The following is a 27,176-nucleotide window of genomic DNA, read 5'->3' as shown; positions in this document are numbered from 1 at the left end:
GTTATGACTGCGCCCTTATAATCATAATTTTATTCGTTCATTCGTTCGTTAATTCTTTCTAGTTCGTTCGATGTGCATTCGCCCATTCTTTCGTTCGTCATTTCTTTCTTTCGTGGTTGCGTTTGTTCGATCGTTCCTTTGATCGTTCGTTCGTTTAGTGAAACGAATTGAAGCGAAGGGAAACGTATTAAAATGATCATTTGTTCTTTGATATATCACTAAAATCATAACCTGAGTGGAAACCCGTGTTTTGAACGTTTCGTTTTCTCTTCTTGTTTATAATTTTGAATATTTTAACATTGTCAGCAGATAAATATACATCTAAGATAACTATTTCCGGTAGATCGTTGACGAATATTACAGACAGTAGTGAGCCCAGCACGGATCCTTGAGGGATTCCTGATGATACGTCTTTCCAATCGTAATGTTGTTTAAATAGATGTAGTGTTGTTGAACAACTGAAATTCGATATGACACCACAGTCAGTAAATTATGGAGAATTGGATATAAGCTGTTTAATAAAAATGAACACTTGAATTAACATTGTTCGTTTCGTCCTGTTGATAAAATCATAGGAGAGATTATAATGATAATAAATTGGTATAAAAAATAGAAGGACATCAATATTAATTTTATATGTAATAAAATGCTTATCTGTAAATAGAACACAAAGATAATATGTCTTCTCCCCTGGGGTTGAATAAAATAAAATGATAACAAAAAAGAAAATGAGTAAAACATACGTATGAGTGTGGAAGTATAAAAGTGTCTTGACTTGTATTTAAAAATGCTTAATGATTAATTGTGGTATACTTTTTATAGAATGTAGTGTTTTTTCGGTTTTCCCCGATATATACTTTGATATGACGAAGCTTTATATAACAGCTACCAGCACCAGAGTTACAAACTTACACGTATACAAATGTGATTGTGTTCTATGATGGTTATTATGTATCGGCTCTTGCTGTTTTAATTTGACTGCACGGAATGATAATACTGTCACTATATAAGTTATGCTATATTTTAATTTGTGATTCAAATTTTTAACAAGGTTGTTATTTAATACCAAACCGTATACTAATGAATACAAAACCGGAATGTTGTGCGTACCAAACACGTACACTATAGTCATAACATGCTGACTGAACATCATCGTTTTTGTTTTATCCTTATTCTTAAACATTTTATCTTAATGAAATGCATCCGATATCTTGAGATATTTTCATATTTTCACGCGTTTTTCTCAATTTTGTAATGGAAATGCATTCCAGGTTGCATGTTTGAATACAAAAAAGGAGATCTTATTCTCATTTTCAAATACAATTGTGGGACATATAAAACGTTTACGCTTTCACTGTTCTTATTTTTTAATTTTGTTTCGATAAACAAATGAAGTAATATTGAGTTTTTGAAGCCATTTAGCACGTACCTCTCTCAATTTTCCGAAAGTAGATATCAAACAACGGGAGCCGGATCCCGTTACCAATCAGTGAGCATTTCCTTTAAATAATAACCAGTAGAACACACCTATCTCATTTTATAACAAATCTGTAGTACAACAAAGGTCAGTGCATACATGATTTTCTTCTAACAATTTTGCCATAACGATAATATAGGAACAACCAATCAGCAATTTGTCCAAATGCCTCATTTTCTCCGCCTTGATTTGATATCTGCTTGAGCAGTGGTCTAGTGAGGTATATAGTGAGCTTCGCTTCCGAGTAACCGTATAATCGATGTATTTAAACTCAAAACCCTCTCTTTTCTTTTGCAAAATAGTGAACCGACACAATACAAACTGCTTCTCAGATGCTTTATTATATAGAACCATACGGCATATTAAATATCGTTTTCAATATTTCTCTGATAATCTGATCAATTAGTATGCATCATTGCTATCTTAAATCACTGTCGGTTAATGTGATCCGACAGCAATAGCGAATTTCGTGTGTACAGCATTTACATGCGGCGGCCGGCTGACTGGGGTTCGTGTCGTCAGCATGTAGAAGGTATGCGTTCGATCTGGTAGCCATTTCTATGATAACTTTACAACTGTAACAGTGACAGACGATTTAACGCAGACGGATTAGTTTCCAACAATATCGCACCAACAACAGCTTCATGGCTAAATGGAACTACTAACTGAGATTTCATCAATGTAAGTATACCTCTTACAATGGCAATATTATATATCTAAAGTAGTCTTTTTAGCATGACATCAAAATTAACCGCCATTCCAATATAGTATTAGGATTAAAAACAAATATTGCGACTAGTAGTGTTCACATCCTTTCAATCTGTAAATTTGTGATTTTTACATTTACGAAATAATGGCACATTGTTTTGAGGCAAGTGAGTGTCATGGCTACCGTTCTAGTAAATCTGTAACTAAGCTAAGGATATCATTCACACAACAATGTGACTATAAATAACAATTTGGTAAATTTACTTGACTTTCGGAGGATATTATTGTGTAGCTATTTCCTAGTTAGCAGTACACATTACTTTCAATGACATCATTACAAAAGTGGGAGTAACGAAACACAATTACAATACAGCAGCATACATGTATATGGGCATAAGATTTATTTCTCTTTGTGGAAAAGCAATGTAACGATTTGTAACATAATGGAGCTCCAGCAGCTTAGAGATCTTCATCATCTCTGTTTTAATACAGAATAATGCGTAATTGTCCACGTGCGCGCGTGTGTTGTGACACACAGTTGTGGTACAATCAATGGGGAGTAGCTCCAGACACTGTAACTGGTAAATCGATAGAAGCTCTGCCTAGAACACACAAAACACCGCCTAAAGACGCTGTGGCGAATCTCACAAAAACTCAACATACCGCTACTCCGGTCGTTATGGCAACAACTTAAGGAATTCGTCATATTTAACCCTATATGATAAAGTGCATCAAAATCTTTGTGCTATTAGAGTTGTGGGCATCACTATATGAAATATACTCAGACAGTTAGAAATATTATTTGGCTGTGGATAGTTTTTGAAGTCGTATGGATGCATACTTAGTTAAACTATTACCAAATATAGCTGGTATGTCTGGTAGCCTACACTCAAACACACACGTGATCAACTGGTCGTGCCGATGGAATGTTCACTGCTAAATATCAAGGACACTGCAATGTTTGTTTGCAACCGCTATACGATTTGTTTTCCGAATTGCGTGTTCATTATTGAATACAAATTACACATCCTGTCTTTGTATTTACCAAAACATTCCGAATATTCGACGTGAAGTATGTTTTACTATCTTACTATCAGTGTGTAAACTGAATTTTGACAGCTTGTTTAATATAACGATCAATGTGTGTGCATTAGGACATATTGCAGAAGTCCTTAATAATATCAGCGCCTTACATTATGTCAAGTCTACAAGCAGTTAAAACTGTCATAATGTCATAATTAATGTTATCAAACTTTCTTTTCTCTCCAAATGCCATTTTATTAAACATTTTGTCCTAAAGTTATGGTGTAAATTTCTAATATCCACTTTCATTAACATTTTTGTGTTAGGAGTATACATACACCGATTCTTTGTTTCAGGCAAGCAGTTGTTGATATAATGAAAGGATTTAGAAGTACCTCCTCTATACCTTCAGATGAATAATTCCTATCGGATGCCGTCCTGAAATACGACGACACGTTTGGTCACTATTATGAAGTAAACATACAGATAAACAAGGTTTTCGCAAACAAGCTAAATGTATCCAGATAATGTCGAACAGTGACATAATGTCCTTTAGTTAGTAGAAATACCCAGATACAGCGCTAAAAGTGACATAATGTCTTTCAGTTAGTGTGAATATCCAGATACATTTAAGAGACAATGCCTTATCTGTGTTTTATGAATTCCTACCTCAGACTCGTTTGTCACAGGTACAAGTGGTCGGCGTGTGTCTTTGTGCTGGTTCTGTACCTCCTATGGCACGTAACAAAGACCCAGTTGTCCTCGTCACGTGGTGTTGACTACATGGAGGGCAGTTTTCTGGACGACTACGCTGTAATGGACTTCAACATACAGAACGTGTCTGATCAAGTCTGTGTTCAGCCTGACCTTCGACCTTTCCATCCGTCTGTGGCAGGTTTCTTTTACCAGGTTCCTGACTTGATATGTGAGGATAAGTTAAATTGGATAACAGTTGAAAATGGGACATTTTGGATAACGCCAGAGGCGAAAAAAATATACGGGAAAATTAAATGTCAGTTTGCTGCAGTAAACCGTAAGCCAGGGAATGACAATTTGACTATAACCGGTAAGAGAGAGGCTATGACAAAAGATATAATGCCAGTTCCTTCTGATTTCTTCAAAATATCGTGTTTATCAAGTAACAAAACCAGATACGTTAATATCCATGCAACTATTGTCCATAACACAAGCAAGCTTAAAGTAAAGGCAAAAAAGAGTAAATCGATGGGACTCAACGTTTTAATGCTTGGGTTCGACAGCGTGTCAAGAATGACATGGTTACGAAAACTTCCAAAAAGTAGACAATATTTCAGGGAAGCTCTTGGTGGTATTGAATTGGAAGGTTATAATATTGTCGGAGACGGCACGCCTCAGGCCCTGCTGCCATTACTCACAGGAAAGACAGAGTCGGAACTTCCCGAGTCTCGCCGAGGACACCCGAACGCCACAATGGTGGACGGTCACCCTTGGATCTGGAAGGACTTTGAATCTGCCGGATATGTCACACAATGGGCTGAGGACATGGCGCACATCGGGACGTTCAACCTTCGAATGATGGGCTTTACACACCAACCAGTAACTCATTATATGCGTCCGTTTTATTTGGTGGCAGAGAAGTTATATAATCACAACAAGCCATACTGTCTTGGGTCTACGCCTCGACACAAGGTCATGTTCGACTGGGTCAGGGATAGCTTCATGCAGTATCAACAGAAACTGAAATTCATATTTGCATTTCATTCTGAGTACAGTCATGGAAATCCAAACAATCTTCAATGGGCGGATGGTGACTTTCTTAATTTATTAACGTTTTTGAATGACCATCAATATTTAAACAACACCATTCTTATACTTATGAGTGATCATGGTTCCAGATTCGCAGATATCAGGGAAACATTTCAAGGAAAACTCGAGGAAAGATTGCCATATTTCGCATTACGTTTCCCGCCATGGTTTAAAGTGAAATACCCAGATATTCATACTAACGTTCTATCAAATGCCAAAAAGCTAACGACACCTTTCGATATCCACGAAACATTCCATGATATTCTGGACATCACAAGAACCGAGCAGGTGTATTATGACCAGAGTGCGAGAGGTTTAAGTTTATTTAGACCAGTTCCATCAGACAGAACGTGTTCGGATGCAGGAATTGAACCTCACTGGTGCGCATGTCTAAAATGGACAGAAGTTCCTGTGGATACGCCACGGGTCATTATAGCTGTTACAAAAGTCATAGAATTCATAAACACATACACGAGTTCGTTCAGGGGTAGATGCAGTGTGCTCTATCTGCTCAAAATCAAAAATGCCTTTAAGTTTGGAGTTGACAACGATGTATTAAAATACAAAGGGAGCGTGGACGAAGATGGACGCCATCCCCAGTTTGGTGATTTTAAAGAAAACGTTAACGAGATCTATCAGGTAACGTTTATAACTATACCTGGTAATGGGACTTTTGAGGCCAGTGTAAATCATACGTCTAGTGGTGAGTTTATTGTCAATGGCCGACAGATCAGTAGGATCAATAGATATGGTCATCACGCGGATTGTATCGTAGACTCAGCTCCCCATCTTAGGCCATACTGCTACTGTATGTGATGTAACAGTGATTGTCATTTCTGTCAGGTTAAAAGGTGTTACATTTACATATACCAATAACATAGAAAGTTAGTTTGTTTGGGTTTATTTTTTGACGCAACGTATTCTGGAAAAGTACCAATTTAATTTAAATACATATTCAAAATAAACATTATTTTACTTGTGATTGTTGTTCTGTAAATTCCTTTTATCCTCGTTAGGTTTTCCTTTTAAGAGTTACCTACACCCTAGTGGGTAGACAGAATTCACAATTCGCCACTTTGAGAAAATGCGTCAGAGCAATTCGACCTACAACTGTTTTTCGCATTTTAAGAAAGTTGCCAGCAAACTATCACCGTGTTGACGACCGATACCAAAAACACACAATAATACTCTCACTAAAAGGTAGAAAGATGAACCAGCCCCCAGGTACTCGGAGTAGGATTTGCTATAGCCGTCACAAAACACATGTTTCTTTTTTCCATAGCATCATTTTATTCAGCAAAAGCATAATATGTATCAATTAATATACAGATTAATATGTAAATAGAGATCATGTCCTTTTTCTTTATACATCATTTTATTCTGACAACAATATCACACTCTAATTGCCTAGCAGAGCAGTATCATTTCAACACAAGAAACAATAGGCGTCCGTGGGGCTAGATGTTCCCCATTATAAACATAGGGAAACCAACGTATACCGCTTGTGACGCAAGGCGACCATGGTATTCATTTACTTTTGGAAAGAATCGAAAACAAATTTCATATATTAATGTGAACAAAGACCATTGAAATCTGACCCTACATCATCAACTGTTTATCAAGACGTTGGAGAGGCTTATCTCTTAATTAGTTTTTTTCTCTAAATGGTAACTGATTTGCAACAAGCTAATGATGAATTAGGCCTGTAATAATCAACAAATATTTCTAACAGAAATGGGTTTGATATTTTCAATCCCATCTTTGCATAGTACCGAGTTATCTCCCCTGTGAATAAGTATCAGTGGCGACGTCATTACCTTGCAAGCAAATATTATGTTGTTTCGCTCTGAGATACATGATTTTACATTAATTAAAAACGTGAAGTAACAATCAACTCCTACCAACAAGAGTAGATAACTGTAATTAATACGGAATACAAACACCGGGGATCCAATTGTGTTTTCCTTGCCTTGTAATAGTCAACATTCCCCTTGTGGAGGACACATGATGGGTAAACCTGCACGTATATTGGCAAGAAGGCGTGCTATACGTATAAGGCTACTACCGTAAATTCACATAATATTGTGATCGGTATTACATGACATAACAAAATATAAAACTGAAATGTTTATATAATATATAATATTAATAAATTTGATGTTTATAATGTGTGACACATAATTTATGTACACACGACCATGTCCTATCTTGACTATTATTATAGTAAGCATTTTTATATCATATACTCACACACATATATAATAATGTACAATCTCATGTGTTGATATATACAATATATACATTTTCAAGCAGTAATAATACGCATATTTGTATGCAAATTACTTATATACAATATTCGTTTTCTCTGCTAAATCAAACGTAGGATACATGCACATAGTTTTCGATGATATTCTTTATGGTACAAAAGAGATTCAACTCTGAACAAATTCACAAAATCATTAAAAGAAAAACATGCCTTGCGGGTTGGCTTAGAATTATGGTGTCATGTGTTTGTGAGCGTAACGTCATATTTTCCAGAGAAAGAGGAAATGAGTTTTATTGATAAAAATGCACAATGGATACCAGCCCGCAAGAGAGGTTATTCTGCACAAACAAAATAAGTGTTGCGTGACATCTTTCATCTGAATAAGAACAAACAAACACACATTTTCAGTGAAAATATTTGATTTTTCAAAATCAAATATAAAGGCTCTGAAACATTAGACTGAAATACCCGTGCAAAATGGCTTACTATACTACTCGACTATATACGTATGTATAATATCAGTTAAAGTAACCTCTATACAACCAGCTTTGGTACTTTCTGCTGTAGTGTCAATCTTATAAAAGTTATAGTCCGATATGTATAAACAAACCAAAAGCTCAGTTGTATATATAACATAATTTTAGCTTTGTTTCGATTTTCGTAGAATCCGGTATTATTTGGTAATATCCTTATATGAAGATTATAACAGTAAAGCTCAGTACATGATGCCAGATTCGTCCGATGCCGGGATGTACTTGTAGGATCCACGGAGTGACGGCGGACCAGGGATAATAGAGGCCTTCCGTTCTAACACCATCCGGTCCAGATCCGCATCAGACGTTCCCAGCAGGACAGTATACGGACTCTGCTTGATGTGTTTTCCCGACCAGAACACATTGATGGTGTACATTCCTGGTTCTATAGGACTGTACCGACAGTGGAACACTTTGGTTTTCTGACTGGAACGCATCATCTCGACCCGGAAAGCACCTTATAAAAAGTAATAGATAGATAGGGTAGGATTGACCAAGGGAATATTAAAAGTTATTTTCGTTTATCATAATCATCAGACGAACCAACCAATTTTCGCGTGTAATTATATTTTTTTGTTGACTATCAATTGTAAAACAAATAACTGTGAAATATGCAAACAAAGGCACAGCCGATTGGAATGAGCGTATATAAATCAAGAAATAAAGTTGCTGTGAATTTGTCGTTTGATTCTAAGAACGAGAAATTACGTCGACGGTTGGTATACAAATACAATGTAACGTGAGTCATTCATTCTTCATTTGCTTACTTTACCACACAATTAAAGTGTCGCAAAATTGAAATGTTCTTGCTTTCTCAGTGTCCCGTGACGTTCAATTTCGTTTGGCGCGTGACTTACCTTTCGGACCCATGATGCTGACGTGAATTTCACCTGCCCCGGCGTTGGTAGCGTCCACCCAGAACTGTCCCTCGAACTGAGGGAGAATGCCATTAGATATACCCGGCCCGTACACGTCTACAGTACCAATGGTCGTGTTCACCTTCACATCTATAGCGTATGGACTGTCTGGAAAGGTCGAAAGGACACACTAAATATGGCGACAGGATCAGGTTCAAATCCGTAACGTTTTAAAGTATATTAATATGCATGGGATATACAGCAGGCAACAAGAAAATTTAGTTTTTTGGGTACATCATAAATGGTGTTAATCAAACTAAGAGTACCAAGCAATGTGATATACTTAATGAAATGCATGGAACACATTTCTTTTTTTCATTTTACGTTGACGATAAAAATGCAAATCAATGTTGCTGCACTTGTTCCTGCCACTTTTAAAAGATTAATTGTCCTATTTCACATATAATTGGTCTCTCCAACGATATCCGTCCATGGATAAACCTGGCAGAATAACCTGAATGGTGTACATTGAATACATTTTGTCATTAAAATAGCATATACCACTACACAGATTATCCCACTGACCGTATATATGTTTGTCGTTGAGTCGGACGTTAAGTATATGTCTGCCTGGTCCGACTGGCCGGAGCTGGACATTGAGTGTGCCGTCAGTATGAGGAGTCGATACTACAGGTACTGTCTCACCGTTAGGTCCAGTACAGTTCACTCTCAACTCACCTGTGTAAAACAAAAATGATACTTTTAATAAACCATACGATACTAAACCTATTGGTCTTTACTTTCATGTGTGTTTTAAAGAGTTTTCTTGCGTGTCTTAATTTTACCTCATTTATTTTAGTTGTTTATTAGCTCACTTAACCCAATAACAGTGCGTGCCGGCTCTTTGACATAGATGTTGTAAATATAAAATCATTTACTTCCTGATATGACGGTTAAAGAATGATATCTCGCAGATTATTACAATGTTCTAGAAGATATGTTCAAAACATGCAATCATGAAATATAAGCTGGTTCCTTGACGAGTGTTACCCATGTGTATAACAAATGGGTCCGAGATTGATCAGCCAAAATCTTCCAGATTAACTGTATATACGTTCGAGACCACAAAAGAGAACTTGAATGAAAGATAACCACTCTACGCTACGCTTTTTTTTTGTATTCAAAGAACTTTAGAAGGAAACTAAATACAATTATCCCAGCATGCAAATAAAAACTATTAAAATACAAATGACAAAAAATAAAATAAACAAAAATGACAGAAAAATAATAAATTTATGTCGGCATTAAAACAGTTTTTTATAAAGTTTAGTAATGCTCAGTAAAACACAGTATATTGTAGGCGAACACCCCAATACATATATACATACTGGAAGACATAATTACTACAAGCCTCTTAGCAAAAACGTAAAATGCGGAACTTCGTATTTGACACAAAAAATACAAATTGTTTCAGTTTTAAAATACAACAAATTATATTTAAAAAAAGATATATTCCATTTTGTTTGCATCAAGTCTTTTATTTACTTTATTATCCCGAAATGAGATATAACGTCGATGTTTTAAAGTTCACTACTGATTGGCTGATAAAACGGCGTAATGATTTCCTAGAACAAAGAGTCAAGAGATGAATATGGAATTTTGAAGATATCATAATATAAAAATTAATTGAATAACAAGAATTACTCTGAATAAATCTTATGATTTATACTATTTATGAAGATATAACACAAAAATATGAATGTACTCACATTATAACCTGATTCCCATTTTATTTAGAGTACACTAAAATTTTTGTGTTATATCTCCTTAAACATCATAATCTAATTAAGTTAATCATTAATTAACAAGGTTCATCATTAGATAGGGGCTGTAGACAGGTAAACATGCCATGGAGCCATAGACAACACGACAAAGGATATATATAATACTGTAATCAACCCAGGAGACGCTAATTACGGTACATGCTGGGACTGTACATACAGACGCATGCCATCCACTATATACAATGGTTACATCATACTTACTAGGTTCTGGAAATATAAAAGAGTCACATGTTATAGTTTTGCTTGATATATAATGTTTCCGGGTGTTTTTTACTTGACACTATAGGAGATCGTAAGTTGATTTTAGAAATTAAATTACAAATTGATGATAATTATTTTGAAGAATGGATTTTGAATTTATTTTTAAGTTAATGTACTTCGAAAATATGTTTCATTTTTGTTTTATAATTTCATACATATTTTGAGTTATAGTCTAGTATGTGGTTATATATGTGTAAATGTTCTAAATTTGCGAAGACGAAATAAAATATTTGCAAATGAACATAATGTATTTATAAATGTTTTAAAAGATAAAGAAAGACATATGTTTTACTAAAGTTAAACATACACTTCGACTTAATTGAGTTTAGCGATTAAGCAAAGTTCATATTAAATTGAATTGACCTATATCAATTTATCAAATCACAAACAAAGTTGTCAAAAATGAAACTGATTCCTAGTACACAGGAATCATTCTTTACAGAAAGAATTTTTAGAATAAATACTATCGATCCCTTATATTAACAGACAGGAATCTAGACATATACCAGATAAAATGATATAACAGAACATATCAACGAATAACCGCAGTGGCCGTGTAACAACAAAGAAAATGTGGTCCAGATAATCAAAATTGTACAAAAATAATTGTAATTTTAATAATTGAACTGAAATATATCACATTTTATAAGTACCATGCATGACCTCATATCCTTGTTTGTCGAACTCACTAAGGATCCACGTACAATAGGTAACGATACTAGTTATTGCACACCTGTGTACAGTTTCAATTGTTAGCACTATACACATTGCCAGTAATTACTTTAAGATGCGTTTCAATTTTTCAATATTTCATTTGGATGATTTTTTGCATTGAGTATGAGTTGTAGATCTTATTCTTTAAAATGTTTACTATGTTCATTACACGCCTTTCTACGGTTAGAGATCATACCTGGCTCCAGCTTGGTGGTATCGATACTGACGGTGATCGGCCGTCCGACCACGCCCTCCCGAATATTGATAGGCTCAATCGGTGGTGGTTCTCTGTTTAGTGGTTCCACTTCCGTCACACTGGTGGTGCGGATGCTTGGCGATCTTTGCTCGGGCGATTTGTGGACGTTTACCTTCAAAGGGCAACATTTAAGGGGGTGTTTGTTCCAGCCGATGTCTAGGAGGTAGGCACCAGGTTCCTGTGTCCAAACAACAACAGAGTAAATTTTACTTGTTTTGTTTATTTATTCGAGGTAAATAATTCTAATTTATACAGTGCTCATCGCCGTTTGTAGATTGATTCTGAGAAATCTATGACAAAATTTCAATCACGTGTAGCTTGTGTCAGCTTTAAGATACAACCTCCAGTATTCACCAGAGTTTTTTTTTGGAAGATAACCGATTGACACGGGGTCATCAAATAACATTTCAGCACTTTCAAAAGCTCACAAACATTACTTCAGATCAAGTCATTAGCGCAATTTAATTACATATCAGGCTTAAAACTTTATCAGGCCTGTATAATGCAGGTAGCTATGTTTGTGTTTACAAACCTTTATAAAGGTTGGAATTGTAATGGCCGCCATTTTTTTAGTAATTATAAGTTTAATTATATCATTACAAAAAAAACCATCATAAGTATTATTGAATAACAATATGAAAATATAACTCATGTTTTGACTTTTTCAAGGTGATCACCGATTTGAAATCATCAGCAAACAAACTCTTAAGTCAACAGCTATAACATTGTTTGTTCAATAAAACATACATCTATAGAAGATTGAATAGCATCATCATGCCATTACTAATATCACCTATGCTTAATAGTTGTTGATATAAAAACATCTTAAGTTAGGACTTTAGAAATAAAAAAAAATGCTAACGAAAAAACAAAACTCACGAGTTTACAAATGAAAGTGCAGTTTAATAGAAGTATCATAGCAGTATGGAATGGCTTGTTTATCTCATCAATCGACTTACCTTTGGTGTATAGAAACACGTGTAGTACTGAGGGCCTGTCGGACTGGCGTCCACATCTATCTCATGGTTAACACTGCTCATATGTACATCGGGAGTTCCTGGGAACGGACATAAATAAATGTGTAATCAAATATCACTATATATAGAAGGGCGTGAACATGACATGAACATGTTTTTGGAGGTACACAAGATTTGATTCTACCACAATACGTCGCTCTCCAACTTTTACATCGGTGTATTAACGTGTAATAGATAAATACATTGAGAATTCACTGGTGGAATAAAATACATTAACAATTCACAGGTGGAATAAAATATATTGACAATTCACTGGTGGAATAGTACCAACTCGCGAAAACTTTTGTAATCTATAAAATTAATTCACTCATGTAAACAGTATCTGCGTCAATCAATTGATTGTAACATTCATGCATTTGTTCAATGAAATGAAATGTTTCATAAAATTTGCATTTATCTTTTATATTAGATGAAAGATGAAATCATTGATGTTTATCCATTTTGAGATATCACGGTGTGTACCTAATGATAAAAACAACCGTGATTGCTATGTGCACTCTTCACCACAATCATCATATTAATCCCCACGTAATCATGGCCTGTTCTATGTAGACCTACTGTTTCTTACCTTTCGGTGCATTTGTGCCGTCTATATAGAACACGGTCGGTTTTCCCACCCAGGCATCCTTTAGACCAGGGCCTGTTAATACCACTTTTGGGGCCACGTAAGGAAACTTTGGCCCGTTGTGATGACTGTCGTCAACCTTATAGGAAGGAGGGCGCGAGGAGCGTGAACTCAGGCTCGGACTAGTGGGGACATATACAGCTGCAATCCGGGGACCGCCCACTCCAGACTCATCATCTGTTACGGTGGTACTGGACCGCAGGCTCGCTATAAGAAACCTTTGTTACTATTATGATCTATTGATCAGTGACTCTCATTGGTCAAGTAATACAGTTGTTGATATTTTATATTTTAAATGCACAACATGTTGATACGCATCAGAATATACTTTTTTTGAAGATTTATTCTTTTATATGTTACTTTGTTAAATTTTACTAAACTAAACAACAAAAAATATCACTTTTTAATTTGGTCAAAATGCAATTTTAAATGAAAAGCTTTATAACATTATTTTACGTTTACAAGTGTTTCTTATGAATGTGTTTGTATGGCTCATGTGATATGACTCACGTTGGTGTTTTAGGACGCGGAGGCGCGGGTTTGGAGGGTACCCTACGTCAGACCTATGACGTAGCACAGTGATTCTGGGAGGTCGACGGTTAGAGTCAGAGCTAGTGTAACTGGGGATTTTACGGACGGCACGTCGTTTCTTCTTCCGAGCATCATTCCCGTCAGGACTATCACTGTCACTGCTGCACACGGGAGACAATACGTGTAATGTACTGTACATAACAGCTAGTGCTGACAAAGTAACTATTCTAAAATGTTTTTAATTTAAAGCAAGAAACCCCTTCTTTCAAATTCTTAAAATTTGTGACGTATTTTGGCGTATTGATGACGTTTATTTTTGAAATATATAATTGTAAAGGAGATTGATCCAAGACATGTTATGGCCGTAGAAAGCTAACCAATGTTACGTAGTTTACCTGGTTCCATCCGGATTCTTGAGTAGGATGATAGACTGGAACGAGGGCTGTTCGTCCGTGACTCCCTCGAGTTGGCGAGTGGCGAACCCCAGATAGGGAGTGTTAGGGAGGGCCATGCCGCTCCACCGCACATCTATATAATGTTTACCTGTCGTGTGGAAACGTTGAAGAAACAAACTTATTAATAATATAATTAGACAAGAGGTAATGTCATAATGTATTTAATATCAATATATTAACCGTAAAAATGTTTACAGTCGTGGTAATTTTACAAAAACTGCTAAATGCCTTCATGATTTCAAGACTAATCATACAGAAAATAATAAGATATATTAATATCAGTACAGATCAATTTACATCTTGCTTTCTATTTATATCATAATTATGTTTACCAACATGGTAAGAGTGTTAATAGAGAAAATATTGTTTTTGTGATTAATACCTTCTTCCTTAGGAGTAAACACCAGTATATGTTTACCGGACCCTCTAGAATCTACTGCGTTAGGAACCTTAAAGCTAGGACCGTGTATATCTGCAGTTAGCTCCCCTGGGCCAGCCTCACTAGCATCGAAAGGAATCTGTTTCTCTTTGTTAACCACTAAAGGTATCCGGTCTCTATCGTCCACCAGGGGGCGCCAGCCTCCAGATACTCTCACTCTTGAAGGACACACTATTCTCGGCTTAAAAGGACTGTCTGTAAAATTTCAAAAAGTAGCAATATATTTAATGATTTGTAAGAAGGCACGTCATCCACATCCAAGTGCAAATATGGTTTTGCAAGCTAAAAAGGATTTAAAAGGAGCTGATATCAAGAGTTATTCGGAAGAGAAAGAAATGTATAAGTGACTATATTAAATAGTATTTACATCCATGCATATTTTTAGAAATCAATGGATAATCTAAGGAAACAGTGTGAAGTTATCATTAAAATGACATATAGTTACTGTAATATGCACACGTCGAAAGGGAAGATTTCGAGTGTAACGTAATTACAACGACAAAGTAAGTTTCCAGATAGAATATGCCCAGTGGATTTAGTTTGATCGTACTTACTGTCGATTTCTTTGCCGTCTAGACGTATGTTGATCCTGTGGAGTCCGACATCTGTCGGAGTATATACTACTGTGTGTGTCCCGTCCTCCTCCGACGTGGTGGTACACTGTACAGGCTGGTTAGGGCCTACAGCACAGACAAAACATAACTACCGTGTAATACATGCAAAAGTACCAAGACATATACCACCAGAGAAAATCATATTTACAATTTGCACTGACATTATTTCAATTACCATATTTTAAAACAAACTAGCACTGTATAGGGATAACGCAACATGCTGTGTTATTCTGTTTTTACGTCGCAATCACAGGTGACGAAATGACGTAAAACAAATGTTGGCAATGGTGAACCGAGGGTCTCAGCGATCGGGACACAGCGGTCTTCGTGAAAGCTTTTTTATTTTGTTAACTTTAAATCGATCAACATCTAGAACCTAGTGTCTTTAATCATAATCATACATGTAACGTACCTGCTATAATCACAGACAAATCTCCCGAGAATCCTCGGGCGTCTACATTAAACTTGGCCGGGGAATCCTTGACTCCTTTGACCAGACCCTCGCCTGTAGCTTTGGGTGACGTCAGTTCATCTATCTCCTGTATGAATGGTGACCCTATAGCAGAATAACAGGAAAACGAAGTGTCATCAAAAACGATAACACTTAAATTTCTCTATTCATAAACCGGAACAAAAATATATTCAAGTCATATTGATTGATCAGACCAACATTAACAAAATACTGACATTAATTGAATAGTAGAATCATAGTAACGAAGATATTTTCTCTGTAAAAGTTTTGCCAAAATGTATACGTCTACACTAAATTGTGTGATACGAAACACTCACCTTTGACATTTACGCCATCGTAAACGACGAAAACCTTGTACAGACCTGGACCACGTGGTCGGAACACGATTCGATAGACATCCGGTTTTTCCTCGTTGATCTCTGCGGGAAACCTTATCCCGTTATGGAGAACGTTGGCCTCGAGTCGTCCATTAGGGGAATCTGTACAGTCCACTGAAAAGGATTGGGCGTTGGGAGAATAAGGATAAATTGGATGAAGTTAACAACATTACGACAAATCTATGTATTATCAAATTGATCTTTTTTTCATATTTCATTATCAAACAATACCTACATATGATAACTTAATTATGCAAATATTCTATTTCAAATCATGTCGATAGATACATGGGATTTAAATAAATTTCTTATAAATATAATTTATGAAGGCCACTTTGTGAGTGTTTGTATCTACTTACCGATGAGATGAGGAGAGGCACAAACCGTCCCATCTTTCATGCTATAAACCTTAACATCACACGTATCCTTCATGTTAACTTCGATAGGTCCTCCCGTTACATAGTCTACCTGCCAGTCACCTGTATGGAATAAACACATCTTTTTTGTTTGCTTAAAATTGATCGTAGATTATTCCATTCACAGTTACAAACACATTCGCCTTTTAACAAAAATCCACTTGTATTTTTTTCTGACAATTATAACTCCTATTAATTATGTTTTATTACTTATTGTCAATTTACTTCGTAAGCTTAAACCATGCTAAACTATTCTTTATACCTTACTTTATTTTCTTTCTCTTCTTCTTCTTTATTTTTGTCTGTTTTATTTTTGTTAGGGGATTAAGAGAAATAAAATACTTTTTGTAATCGGTACTGTTAGAAGAATATAACAGAATGTTTCTATATACATATTGTATATCCTTTATGAGTTGTGGGTTAAACAATGATTTGGAGTATTTCATTCTCTAATCATACGAAAAGAATGAAACTAGTGTCAGGTTGTAATAAATTAAATAATTGTCAAAGAACGATTTACTATCATTAAAGAATACTTCTCATCGTATATAGTTAAGTGAATCATAAACCGGATGACATTCCAACCATTGGACACTTACACGCTGTTTTTACTGTCTTTGTCAACCCATCATCATCGTCTGTGATCTCAGTCTCAAACACAGCCCGTCTGTGCATCCCATCGCTTCCTTCTCCGATGATGAAGTCCGATTCTATCAGATAAAAACGGAAAATGTAGGGCATATTTAGTTGGAACATAAGATTCATATCGATTTCATCGATTTGATTATATTGCATTAAATGACCGGAATGTGAAATGTATGTCACATATTTAAAACAACAATTCGTTTCAAATTTCGACACCAAATTGAAATGTTTATAGTCACAAATAGTATTTATTACAAAGAAGTTACTAGTACGTTACTAGTACAGAAAATGAAGGACATATTCAGTTGGGGCATAAGATTCATATCGATTTCATCACGATTGTGTATTGATTGTATTGCATTAAAAAACCGGAATGTTACATATATGTCACACATTTAAAATAAACCATTCGTTTCAACTTGTCAAAAATAATATTTATTACAAATAAATCTGATATTTTATGTATATCGTGACTAGTATGCTGCTTTGGGTTTTGGCGATATTATCGGTGACCATTCTTGTTACATATAAGTATATCAAATTAGGTTTGTTGCTTAACACACAAACTATTCACATTGATATAGAGAGAGTTAAAACTGAACCGCTTATTCTGAACCCCTTCGTTATATAATTGGTTAATCTATTTCAGTTGACATAGTTTGTTATTTGTTACATTAGCACCACCCACCTCTGATATCGGCGGCATTGAAGCTGACTCTCATCCTGTGTATCCCGGGATACAGTGGGGTGTATTTGGCCTGGAACATGTTGGTGTCTGTCCGAGTAATGTAACACGGAACATTTCCACGTTTGTGATCAATCTGAACTTCCACTTCACCCGAGCCAGCCTTACGACAGTCCACTGAAGGAAGATATATTACGTTATAACATCCATTCACCAAATTGTAACACTTTTAGAAAATATGTAACCATGCTATGTTATTATCTACATTAACTTTGCATACAACTCTTGCAAAACTTTACTGTATCGTATTTAAGCAATATAGTGATAAGGTGATTCATTGTCAAACTGAAATCATGCCTGTCTTATTCGCCAAAACAGTAACTTGATGACTTATTGCCATATAAAAAATCCACAAAGCAGCGATATGACTTACTCATGTCTTGCCTTTTGTCCATTTTTGCGATTTCATTGAAATATATATGGTTTTATTGAAATTGAAATAGAAAACAAAATCAGACACCTAACTGAAATGTGTTTAGGTAACTCTCAAACTACATGTAACCGAAATATCACATTAAAATCATAGGGTAGTATAGACGCTTTATCGCCAATTTTTCGAATGCCCGCACCTTTGAATGTCTGCGGTTTTCCCACAATGCCCTGCTTTATACCGCTGACCTTGACCTGTGAGGGATCACTGACGTCCATGGGACACGAGTTTACCTGTCTATCGTTGACAAACACTTTAATCAGCCATTCACCTGGGGAAGGATAAAAATAAACATCAAAGATGATGAGATGGTCAGAAAAAGAGATTACGAACATTTTTGCTCTTTTTTATTTTGAAGATCAATGCTTTGTTGTGTGGGGTATTTTTTTCTTCTGTGTTACGGGTATTTTGGTAACCTTCTTGGTTACAAAAAGGCTTTCTTGGAACACAGCATGTGCGTTTGGATACACCTGTTTTGGTAATGATTAGCGAGATATGTATCGTCATACTGTTGATGGCGTTGACAACTAACCTATCTCGTCTGCTGAGAAGTTGGCATGGTAACAGCCATCGCCAGTCATCTTGATAAGTCGGCCGGTGGGCGATAGAGCTTCCACTCGCACCTCATCCTTACTAACGATATCATGGTGCTGCAACAGAGTATTACATTGTATAACAATTACCAGCACTAAATAAGATATCACTAGTAACAAATATAGGAAATCTTATACAATATCGGAAGCATTAATGAAATAACATCTTCAGGTCCTATCCAATCGCGGATGTTATTAGGCTCTATACATATGTCTCACTTAATTCGACTCAGCTATTAACGGCAACTGATTTGGGTATTTCTTTCGCTGCGTAGTCTATTTCGTTTTTTTTTTTCGTTTTTTTTTCTTTTTTCTTTTTACACATTTAGTTGTGTTTTGCCAATCCGTCATGTATTGTTATTATTTCATATTATCATTCGGATTGTGCCTTTTTCGCATCGTATCTTGTGTTTTACTGGCGTTTGTCTAATGACTGTTACGTGCCAAAGGCAATGGAAAATTCACACAAAGCGGCCAGACTATTCTTCATATAGGAATGTCAGATACCCCGCTTCAATTTTGATTTTACTGCATGCTTGCAGGAATGGAAACTCCGGATCGCCCTAGTTAAGGTCATCTATGAGATAATTTCAATGGCGCCTAAGTAAGAAAACATTTTATATGTCCAAAAGTCCTACAACATACCTTTTCCGTTATGATGACACCGACCGAGTACGTCTCGATCTTGACACCGTGGTCTTCCAATAATTCACTTTTTGTGGCAGCACGAAGCGAAGGCCGACGGACAAAGTTAAAAGTCTTCTCTAGTTTGTCGCCTACTGTAGCGTTCATCAGACTATATATCCTCGTTTCGTCACGTTCATTCACCCTGTGGGGTGTTGGAGACATAACGCTGAAAATATAACAACAAGTAACTGAAAGCTTTGTGCATTTCTGTTGAAGAGAACTATAATATGATCTATGTTCATTTAATATAGTAATTACCCCTAATAGACGGTTCTATTACTAGTTTTCACATTTTGTAATAATTTTACATTAGACAGGACAAACAATTGGAATATGGTGATAGTTTCAAGTCCACAAACAAAGATTCATGTTTCAAGATTTTGTATTCACTAAGACATAGTGAAAGCGTGAACATACACATATATGCATGGCTTTTCATAGGGTATGCATCAATATAAAAAATTCTATCACATTGTCACCTCACTATCACAAATATCATCATTACTATCATAGTTTTAGAGAATAAGAGGAGGGAGGGGCACGATGGCACTAGATTGAATATGCTGAAGAAATAATATCGGTAAGTCCATGATAAAGAGATAAGACTATTGAGATATATTAGGTAAACAGAAAATATTTATACATAAGGATATTACTCATATGCCATGGCTTTTAATGTTTTGACGATATAGATACGACTGTTTGTTTTGCTTTCGATAAACAATTGAGAGCTTTGAGTGAGGTTCTATTATGGTGACAAAATTCGCTGGTAAGTTAAACCTAATATGTAGGGTGACTTACTATTAAGACGGGTCGGGTTCCCTCTGTGATGGTGTCGCTATTTAAACCTATTATGAAGGGTGACTTACTAGTAAGACGGGTCGGGTTCCCTCTGTGATGGTGTCGCTAGTTAAACCTATTATGAAGGGTGACTTACTAGTAAGACGGGTCGGGTTCCCTCTGTCGGTGGTGTCGCTAGTTAAACCTATTATGAAGGGTGACTTACTAGTAAGACGGGTCGGGTTCCCTCTGTCGGTGGTGTCGCTAGTTAAACCTATTATGAAGGGTGACTTACTAGTAAGACGGGTCGGGTTCCCTCTGTCGGTGGTGTCGCTAGTTAAACTTATTATAAAGGGTGACTTACTAGTAAGACGGGTCGGGTTCCCTTTGTCGGTGGTGTCGCTAGTTAAACCTATTATGAAGGGTGACTTACTAGTAAGACGGGTCGGGTTCCCTCTGTCGGTGGTGTCGCTAGTTAAACCTATTATGAAGGGTGACTTACTAGTAAGACGGGTCGGGTTCCCTCTGTCGGTGGTGTCGCTAGTTAAACCTATTATAAAGGGTGACTTACTAGTAAGACGGGTCGGGTTCCTCTCTGTCGGTGTGTGCTAGTAAACCTATTATAGAGGGTGACTTCTAGTAAGACGGGTCGGGTTCCCTTTGTCGGTAGTGTCGCTAGTTAAACTATTATGAAGGGTGACTTACTAGTAAGACGGGTCGGGTTCCCTCTGTCGGTGGTGTCGCTAGTTAAACCTATTATAAAGGGTGACTTACTAGTAAGACGGCTCGGGTTCTCTCTGTCGATGGTGTCGCTAGTTAAACATATTATGAATGGTGACTTACTAGTAAGACGGGTCGGGTTCCCTCTGTCGGTGGTGCCGGACTGTCACGGTCTGTTGTGGGTTGGGATCCCTGTATTGATGGTGTCGGACTGTCACTGTTTGCTGTGGGTTGGCATACAAGGCCTTGACAGGTTGTGGGTCTACTGTGTATACAATCTGTTCCGGTTCCGGATTAACGGTATAGGTTCGGATTGTAGGCTCCATGTCCCGGGAATACACCACCTTGGTTGTCGTCTCCCTGTTCACCACTCGGACAGCGTTCCGGTTCCCGGTAGGTACGGGTGGCAAGGGGATGTGATACATCTGTCGTAAGGAGGGACGCTTCTCTATACTTGTGGAAGGACGCTTCTCTAGAACGATCACCTATGTTAAAAAAATTATTGTTACTTAGTAGAGGGATACGTTATTTAGTAAACATTTCAATGAGTTATACTGTATAATTCGTAATGAATAAGTTGATTAAGTTGATGCTGCCAATATTCAATGCACGCTATTGTCATTGGTTGTATTCGCTACAAATACCAATTGTGTTTTAATACATCATTAAGAAATATTAAAATTACTAATGCTCACGAGGAAAGTAAATTTATGGTACTAGATGGAATACGCTAATCAAATCATATTGGTTTTGTTATTTTAGATAGTGTGTGCATTGTTTCCCCTCTGTACTATTAAGTACATACTTGTTGGCTGGTGTCACCAAACAGTTTGCCAGCGACAGGGTTTAGATGAAGGAACCTCGCGGCGTACGCCATGATACCAAGATGTTCGGTCTCCTCCTCCGCCATATCGGCGGCAGTAACCACAGGCTCCACATTAAGACGCTTTCCACCGTTTATACCTTAACCAATAAACATTCATTCCATTATAAATTAAACATAGTACAACGAAAAAACAAAAAGCAGGAAAAGCAAATGCGCAAAAGCAGCAACATGTTATGTAATGATAACTCGTTCATTTACTTATTTATGGTATTTACCAACATCTTCGGCGATAAAACATACAATTGGAGGCGCAGCAACTGATTCGCGGGTATTTAATGATAACTCTTTACAGTATGTATTCATTTCATCTGTTTTATTTGATTTTAACACTTATACAAGTTACTGGCCATCTCAGGTGTTGGATATGGGGCACGTTAAATACCGAGAGAGATATTAAACGCTGTACATATAAATTGAAATCTAAGAACCACCAAAGTGTGAAGCCTTAATTATAGGTACGACGGTTACATCAGTAGTACCCAATGCCTTGAATATAAATAGATGTGACCCCATGGGCAATGTTACCTTGTTGTAGAAGGTCTATGCTGGAGACGTTACCCTCGGGCCAGCTCGGAATGGAAGCTCCTAGATTGGAAACGAGTTCACACAACACCCGGCCATCATTCCAGTCGGTCTGCAAAATAGACCAGCTATGTTGTCATTGTGGTAGGTATTCCATTACACTGTAATTGTTACACTGATTAACTGTAACTACACAGATACAGACCAACTTAAGACATTTTAACCTAACTTGTAAACATACCTACCAGCAACACTTCTATTTGTAACTAAATTGACAATAATAACTGCAATATAAAGTGCATAGCATAGTCTGTGTATGAGGTACACATGTAGGAAAGGTCGATTTATATAAACGTAGCTTTTACTGAAAGTAATATATATGTTTATGTAATAATATCTGGGGTGTGTCAGAGTGAGTAATAAACTAAACGTTCAGGTACAGCACAATCCGTCATTGTAGGTGTCGGATCTCGGGTACGAAAACTCTACAGTTACATTACGTAGAGGTATGTTATGGCTGCATGTTGACATGCTATTCTACGCATCGTGTAACTATTTATACCCATGTATACAACTACAAATACCATGATACCTGTCCGCAGGTATCTATATCAATTAAGGTAAAACACGTGTATCTCTGTGTGTCAAGGTAAAACACGTGTATCTCTATGTGTCAAGGTAAAGCACGAGTATCCCTGTGTGTCAAGGTAAAGCACGAGTATCCCTGTGTCTATTTATGACACAATAAGTATTAAATGTCTGATCATGTTATACATGTACGTTACTGACTGCCGTGGTAGAGATGTACGGATTATTAAGATTATCCACACAATACAGGTATGATCCCCTTATTTAAGTTATATGTGCCATAATTTTCATATTTACGAATCACGAAGAGCTTTTAATATGTTATTCACCATCAAAAGTTACTAACATTATGAAGATAAAAAAACAACGTTATATGCAAAAATTGATCTAAATAATATATGCATTTAAGTTAATGAACACATGACGTAACAATCAGGATCTACTAAACCACCTACTAGGAAGGTGTATGCTGCCTTTGTTCAAACTACATTTACCACATAAGCAGGTTTCGATTATGAAAGCCGACTTAAACCACATGAAATGATTAAACAACTATCAATTGTTTTGATGGAAAGACGCCACATATCTGTATTATAGAAAAAGAAAAATGTAAAATGATGGATTTAGTGTACTGTATTAGCCTTTTTTATTTTTAAAGCCTAGGTCAAGATTTCACAAATCACCTTTCAATCGGACGCAATATTGGTATATCCTGCATGACTTGATATTGACAGAGCGTATTACGACTGGATTAAATTCATAAAGAAGAGCTTTGACTCTGTTTAGGTATATCAGGCCAAATATACTTAATTTATTATCTTGTACTTATCTGGAAATGACGGGGTTTTTTTTGCAGTACAGCGTAATGGAGTCACAAAATCTGTTTTAACAAATTTTCTAGATGACGAATGCAATTATATAGTATTTACCATATAATATTCAATAGGGAATTGAGTAACATGCTACACATGTATGTCTATGTTGCATATGTTTTCATTATTCATGGCGTGATTAAACCTGTTGTTTTCATTAAATAAAAGGTGACTAACGTTTGAATAACTTCTGGTTACCTAAATTCTCACTTCATTGCCTTTTGTTTACCTAAGTTGGTACAATATAAACTATTATTCGCCCATATTAGAAGTTTTTGGTTCGGGAGTAAATCACTACGTTACGCAAAACAGCACAACATATCACAGTCTCTCAAAAGAAGCACGCTTCCAAATGCAACTTTTCACAAACAGATGACGTCGTCGGCAATTAACACCGCGTTAAGCGAACTCAACCAACCAACTATCTACTCCATCACGTTGATTTGTTGGATGGTCAGCTGACTTAGCACTATATTTGCACCATAAGGCCATTTAAGGACAGTACCCCTGTCTGCATTGTGTTTGGCGTGTTGATGTTTAGGGAGGCTGTGGTATATCCTCTCCCATGTTCTAGCACTATCCCACTAAGACCGCTGGAGACACTTATGATTAAAGTATTACACCTACCTGTATAGCTATCTCGGGCTACTGCCTGTAGTCATATTATACTGACATCATCCGCATATTAATTAGTATGTCACCATAAACATGGAAATATAGCGAAGTTTAGAGAGAATGGAAACACCTGTTATCTGTACCAATGCTTATTTCACTTTAACACACCACAGGTGACTTACCGTAAAGTTAAATACGGTTGTGTTGCGTACTAGTGGCTGAAGCCTTTGTAGACACGAATTGTATCCGGGGGCCCCGACTTTCATAAAGTATGACAGATAGGTTATAGCCGACATCTCGTCAAGTTCTGGACTCGCCATGTATTCCGGACGAAGAATTAGAGGTATTCCAAATTGTTGTTTGGCTAACTTCATTGCCTTTCTGCAATTATTTTCCCTGAAAAGATATGATGTTATGGAGTTAATAATGTTCGATATTCGACCAAAAGCCTGACTATTGCCAATATGTGATTTTGTATTATGAATATAGTATAGGTTGCGTATTTGATTGGTTGTAAATCAAATGTAAAAATTGCATGGATTCTTGAACAAAGAAAGATATTCATATGTGCAATATCGTTATGAGTAAAAATCTAAATACGTTTTAAACTCTAGAAAAAATATTTCTTCATTAAGCAAAATGATAATCTTATTTTTATGAACTGTGTTTCCTTTCTCTATGATCTGATAGGCACGATAATGCTCTGATTCATCTCACTGTATTCTAAACCCTATTCTGTATTTTCTGAATTCCGCTTACCCTTAAGTATTTACCCGCCAAAAGTTTGACAAGGTAAGATTTGAACCCCGAGTTATCGCAGTTTTGTTAAACATATAAAAATAATTCAATTTTGCTTATTACGAGCATTTTAATTGGCTTACAAATTTACTTTATCAGCCCATAAAGGAAAAGATGGCGTCGCCGTTTGTAATGTTGCTTCTGATTGGCTAAGATGACGGCGTATAATTTCATAGACAAAAGAGTCCCAAAATGAATTTTGAATATAGAAGAGAATGTTTTAATAAATTGAATTATCGGGATTAATTTGAATAGATTTTTTTATGTTATGGAGATATAATACAAAAATCTGAGTGTACTCTCATCATAAACCGCTTCGCGGTTTATTTAGAATACACTCCATGACATAAAAAATCTATTCAAGTTAGTCCTTAAATAAAATAAGTAAGGAAAATACATATATGTAGGTCAAAAACTTATAAAGTTATATCTAATTGCGCTGAGTTGACTGAATTGATCACGTACAGATGAATATTGTGTTCTCTGGTCGCCGCGGTGTAAAGGTAAACTGGAATGAAATATGCGGACGGAATAATGTCTTTTGTTACAGTAGCTGTTTAGCATATTGCGTTGGCTGTTTTAGCCTACAGTGATAGAAACATTACTACTTCTGGTATACAGACTTTAAAATATAGAACTAAATGACTTTGTCTAATGTTTGTGAATTGAGTAACGGGGTTAATGGTCCAGCCTGGTCGATGACATATGGATTTGTTCACATGTTAGGATACACTTAACATTTATATCGTCGATCTGATACGGCAGTGTATGTCAGCTGTCATAAATTCGTGTTTCGTCTCAATATCACACGTATTGATGTCAGCACTCTCAATACACACACTCAATACAGAAAATAGCTGATGGACCATTCGACCTTCAATCGTGGCACATGTAAAATATGCCGAAATGTATTGTACGACTGATATACAACTATTGCAAAACTAAATAACTGTGTAAGGTATTCCTGCATACACTACATTTTCCGTGATAATTGTACCAGTGTTGATTATGTTTATATTTTACTACTTCCTGTATATAAATAATATATAATTTGTTTCTATCTGTTCTATAAATTAATTTTAAAACTCGGTGCTGAAATTCCATAAATATGAAGCAAATTGAAAATTATATTATTTAAGCAATGACAAACCTCTGCTATGGTATTTTATTATAAAATGAGATCATGTTCTTTAAAGGCCCACTACCTTTCCGAAACGGCTTTTAATTTTTAAAATGGGAATGCAAAACAAGATCGATAATTTTAAAAATTATTAACTTACCGTTAATACTACATTTATCATCACCTTCTGAACGATTTGATTAAAATAAATAAAATGTTTATTTTCATAACGCGGGTCGTATTATGTTTCCCGCCGTCGTCCTAAATACCGCGCGGTAGTTGATTATCACTGCGCCAGACGTCAAAACAGCGAATTGACTCTCCACTATTTTCATACATTACAGGAAATCTTGCATATATTTGGTGTCGTAACCTGATTTTAGGTCATCGGTATGCATTTTCTTATGTTATTAATGTTTTTTAAGAAACCTTTATATTTTGCTCCGGAAAGGTAATGGGCCTTTAAACCGTCCAGAAAGTCATTA

General features: G+C 36.2%; 2 protein-coding genes across 2 annotated transcripts in view; one reads left to right on the top strand and one right to left on the bottom strand.

The window, feature by feature from the left end:
- The first annotated feature begins 1,991 nt into the window (after positions 1–1,991).
- On the top strand, positions 1,992–5,919 carry LOC138307957 (uncharacterized). The gene is made up of 2 exons (XM_069248905.1): positions 1,992–2,158; positions 3,565–5,919. The coding sequence occupies exon 2, from the start codon at positions 3,848–3,850 to the stop codon at positions 5,807–5,809; it is 1,962 nt and encodes a 653-aa protein (XP_069105006.1). The 5' UTR covers positions 1,992–2,158; positions 3,565–3,847; the 3' UTR covers positions 5,810–5,919.
- A 331-nt stretch (positions 5,920–6,250) lies between these two features.
- LOC138307200 (filamin-A-like) overlaps positions 6,251–27,176 on the bottom strand; it is a 28,835-nt gene continuing 7,909 nt past the window's right edge. The window contains exons 4-25 of the mRNA XM_069247833.1: positions 24,956–25,169; positions 22,702–22,810; positions 22,096–22,253; positions 21,414–21,775; positions 19,749–19,956; positions 19,043–19,160; positions 18,650–18,781; positions 18,024–18,197; positions 17,290–17,400; positions 16,634–16,753; positions 16,215–16,388; positions 15,838–15,981; positions 15,366–15,491; positions 14,755–15,006; positions 14,313–14,460; positions 13,897–14,078; positions 13,330–13,593; positions 12,684–12,781; positions 11,665–11,902; positions 9,235–9,387; positions 8,650–8,817; positions 6,251–8,249 (exon numbers count right to left, since the gene is read on the bottom strand). Coding sequence (XP_069103934.1) covers positions 7,975–8,249; positions 8,650–8,817; positions 9,235–9,387; positions 11,665–11,902; positions 12,684–12,781; positions 13,330–13,593; positions 13,897–14,078; positions 14,313–14,460; positions 14,755–15,006; positions 15,366–15,491; positions 15,838–15,981; positions 16,215–16,388; positions 16,634–16,753; positions 17,290–17,400; positions 18,024–18,197; positions 18,650–18,781; positions 19,043–19,160; positions 19,749–19,956; positions 21,414–21,775; positions 22,096–22,253; positions 22,702–22,810; positions 24,956–25,169 — 3,928 coding nt within the window. The 3' untranslated portion in view covers positions 6,251–7,974. The remainder of the gene's footprint in view (positions 8,250–8,649; positions 8,818–9,234; positions 9,388–11,664; positions 11,903–12,683; positions 12,782–13,329; positions 13,594–13,896; positions 14,079–14,312; positions 14,461–14,754; positions 15,007–15,365; positions 15,492–15,837; positions 15,982–16,214; positions 16,389–16,633; positions 16,754–17,289; positions 17,401–18,023; positions 18,198–18,649; positions 18,782–19,042; positions 19,161–19,748; positions 19,957–21,413; positions 21,776–22,095; positions 22,254–22,701; positions 22,811–24,955; positions 25,170–27,176) is intronic.

Source organism: Argopecten irradians, chromosome 14 (assembly GCF_041381155.1).
Source record: "Argopecten irradians isolate NY chromosome 14, Ai_NY, whole genome shotgun sequence".
Taxonomy (NCBI): domain Eukaryota; kingdom Metazoa; phylum Mollusca; class Bivalvia; order Pectinida; family Pectinidae; genus Argopecten; species Argopecten irradians.
The sequence above is the reverse complement of the archived record's forward strand: the minus strand, read 5'-3'. Positions and strand labels throughout refer to the sequence as shown.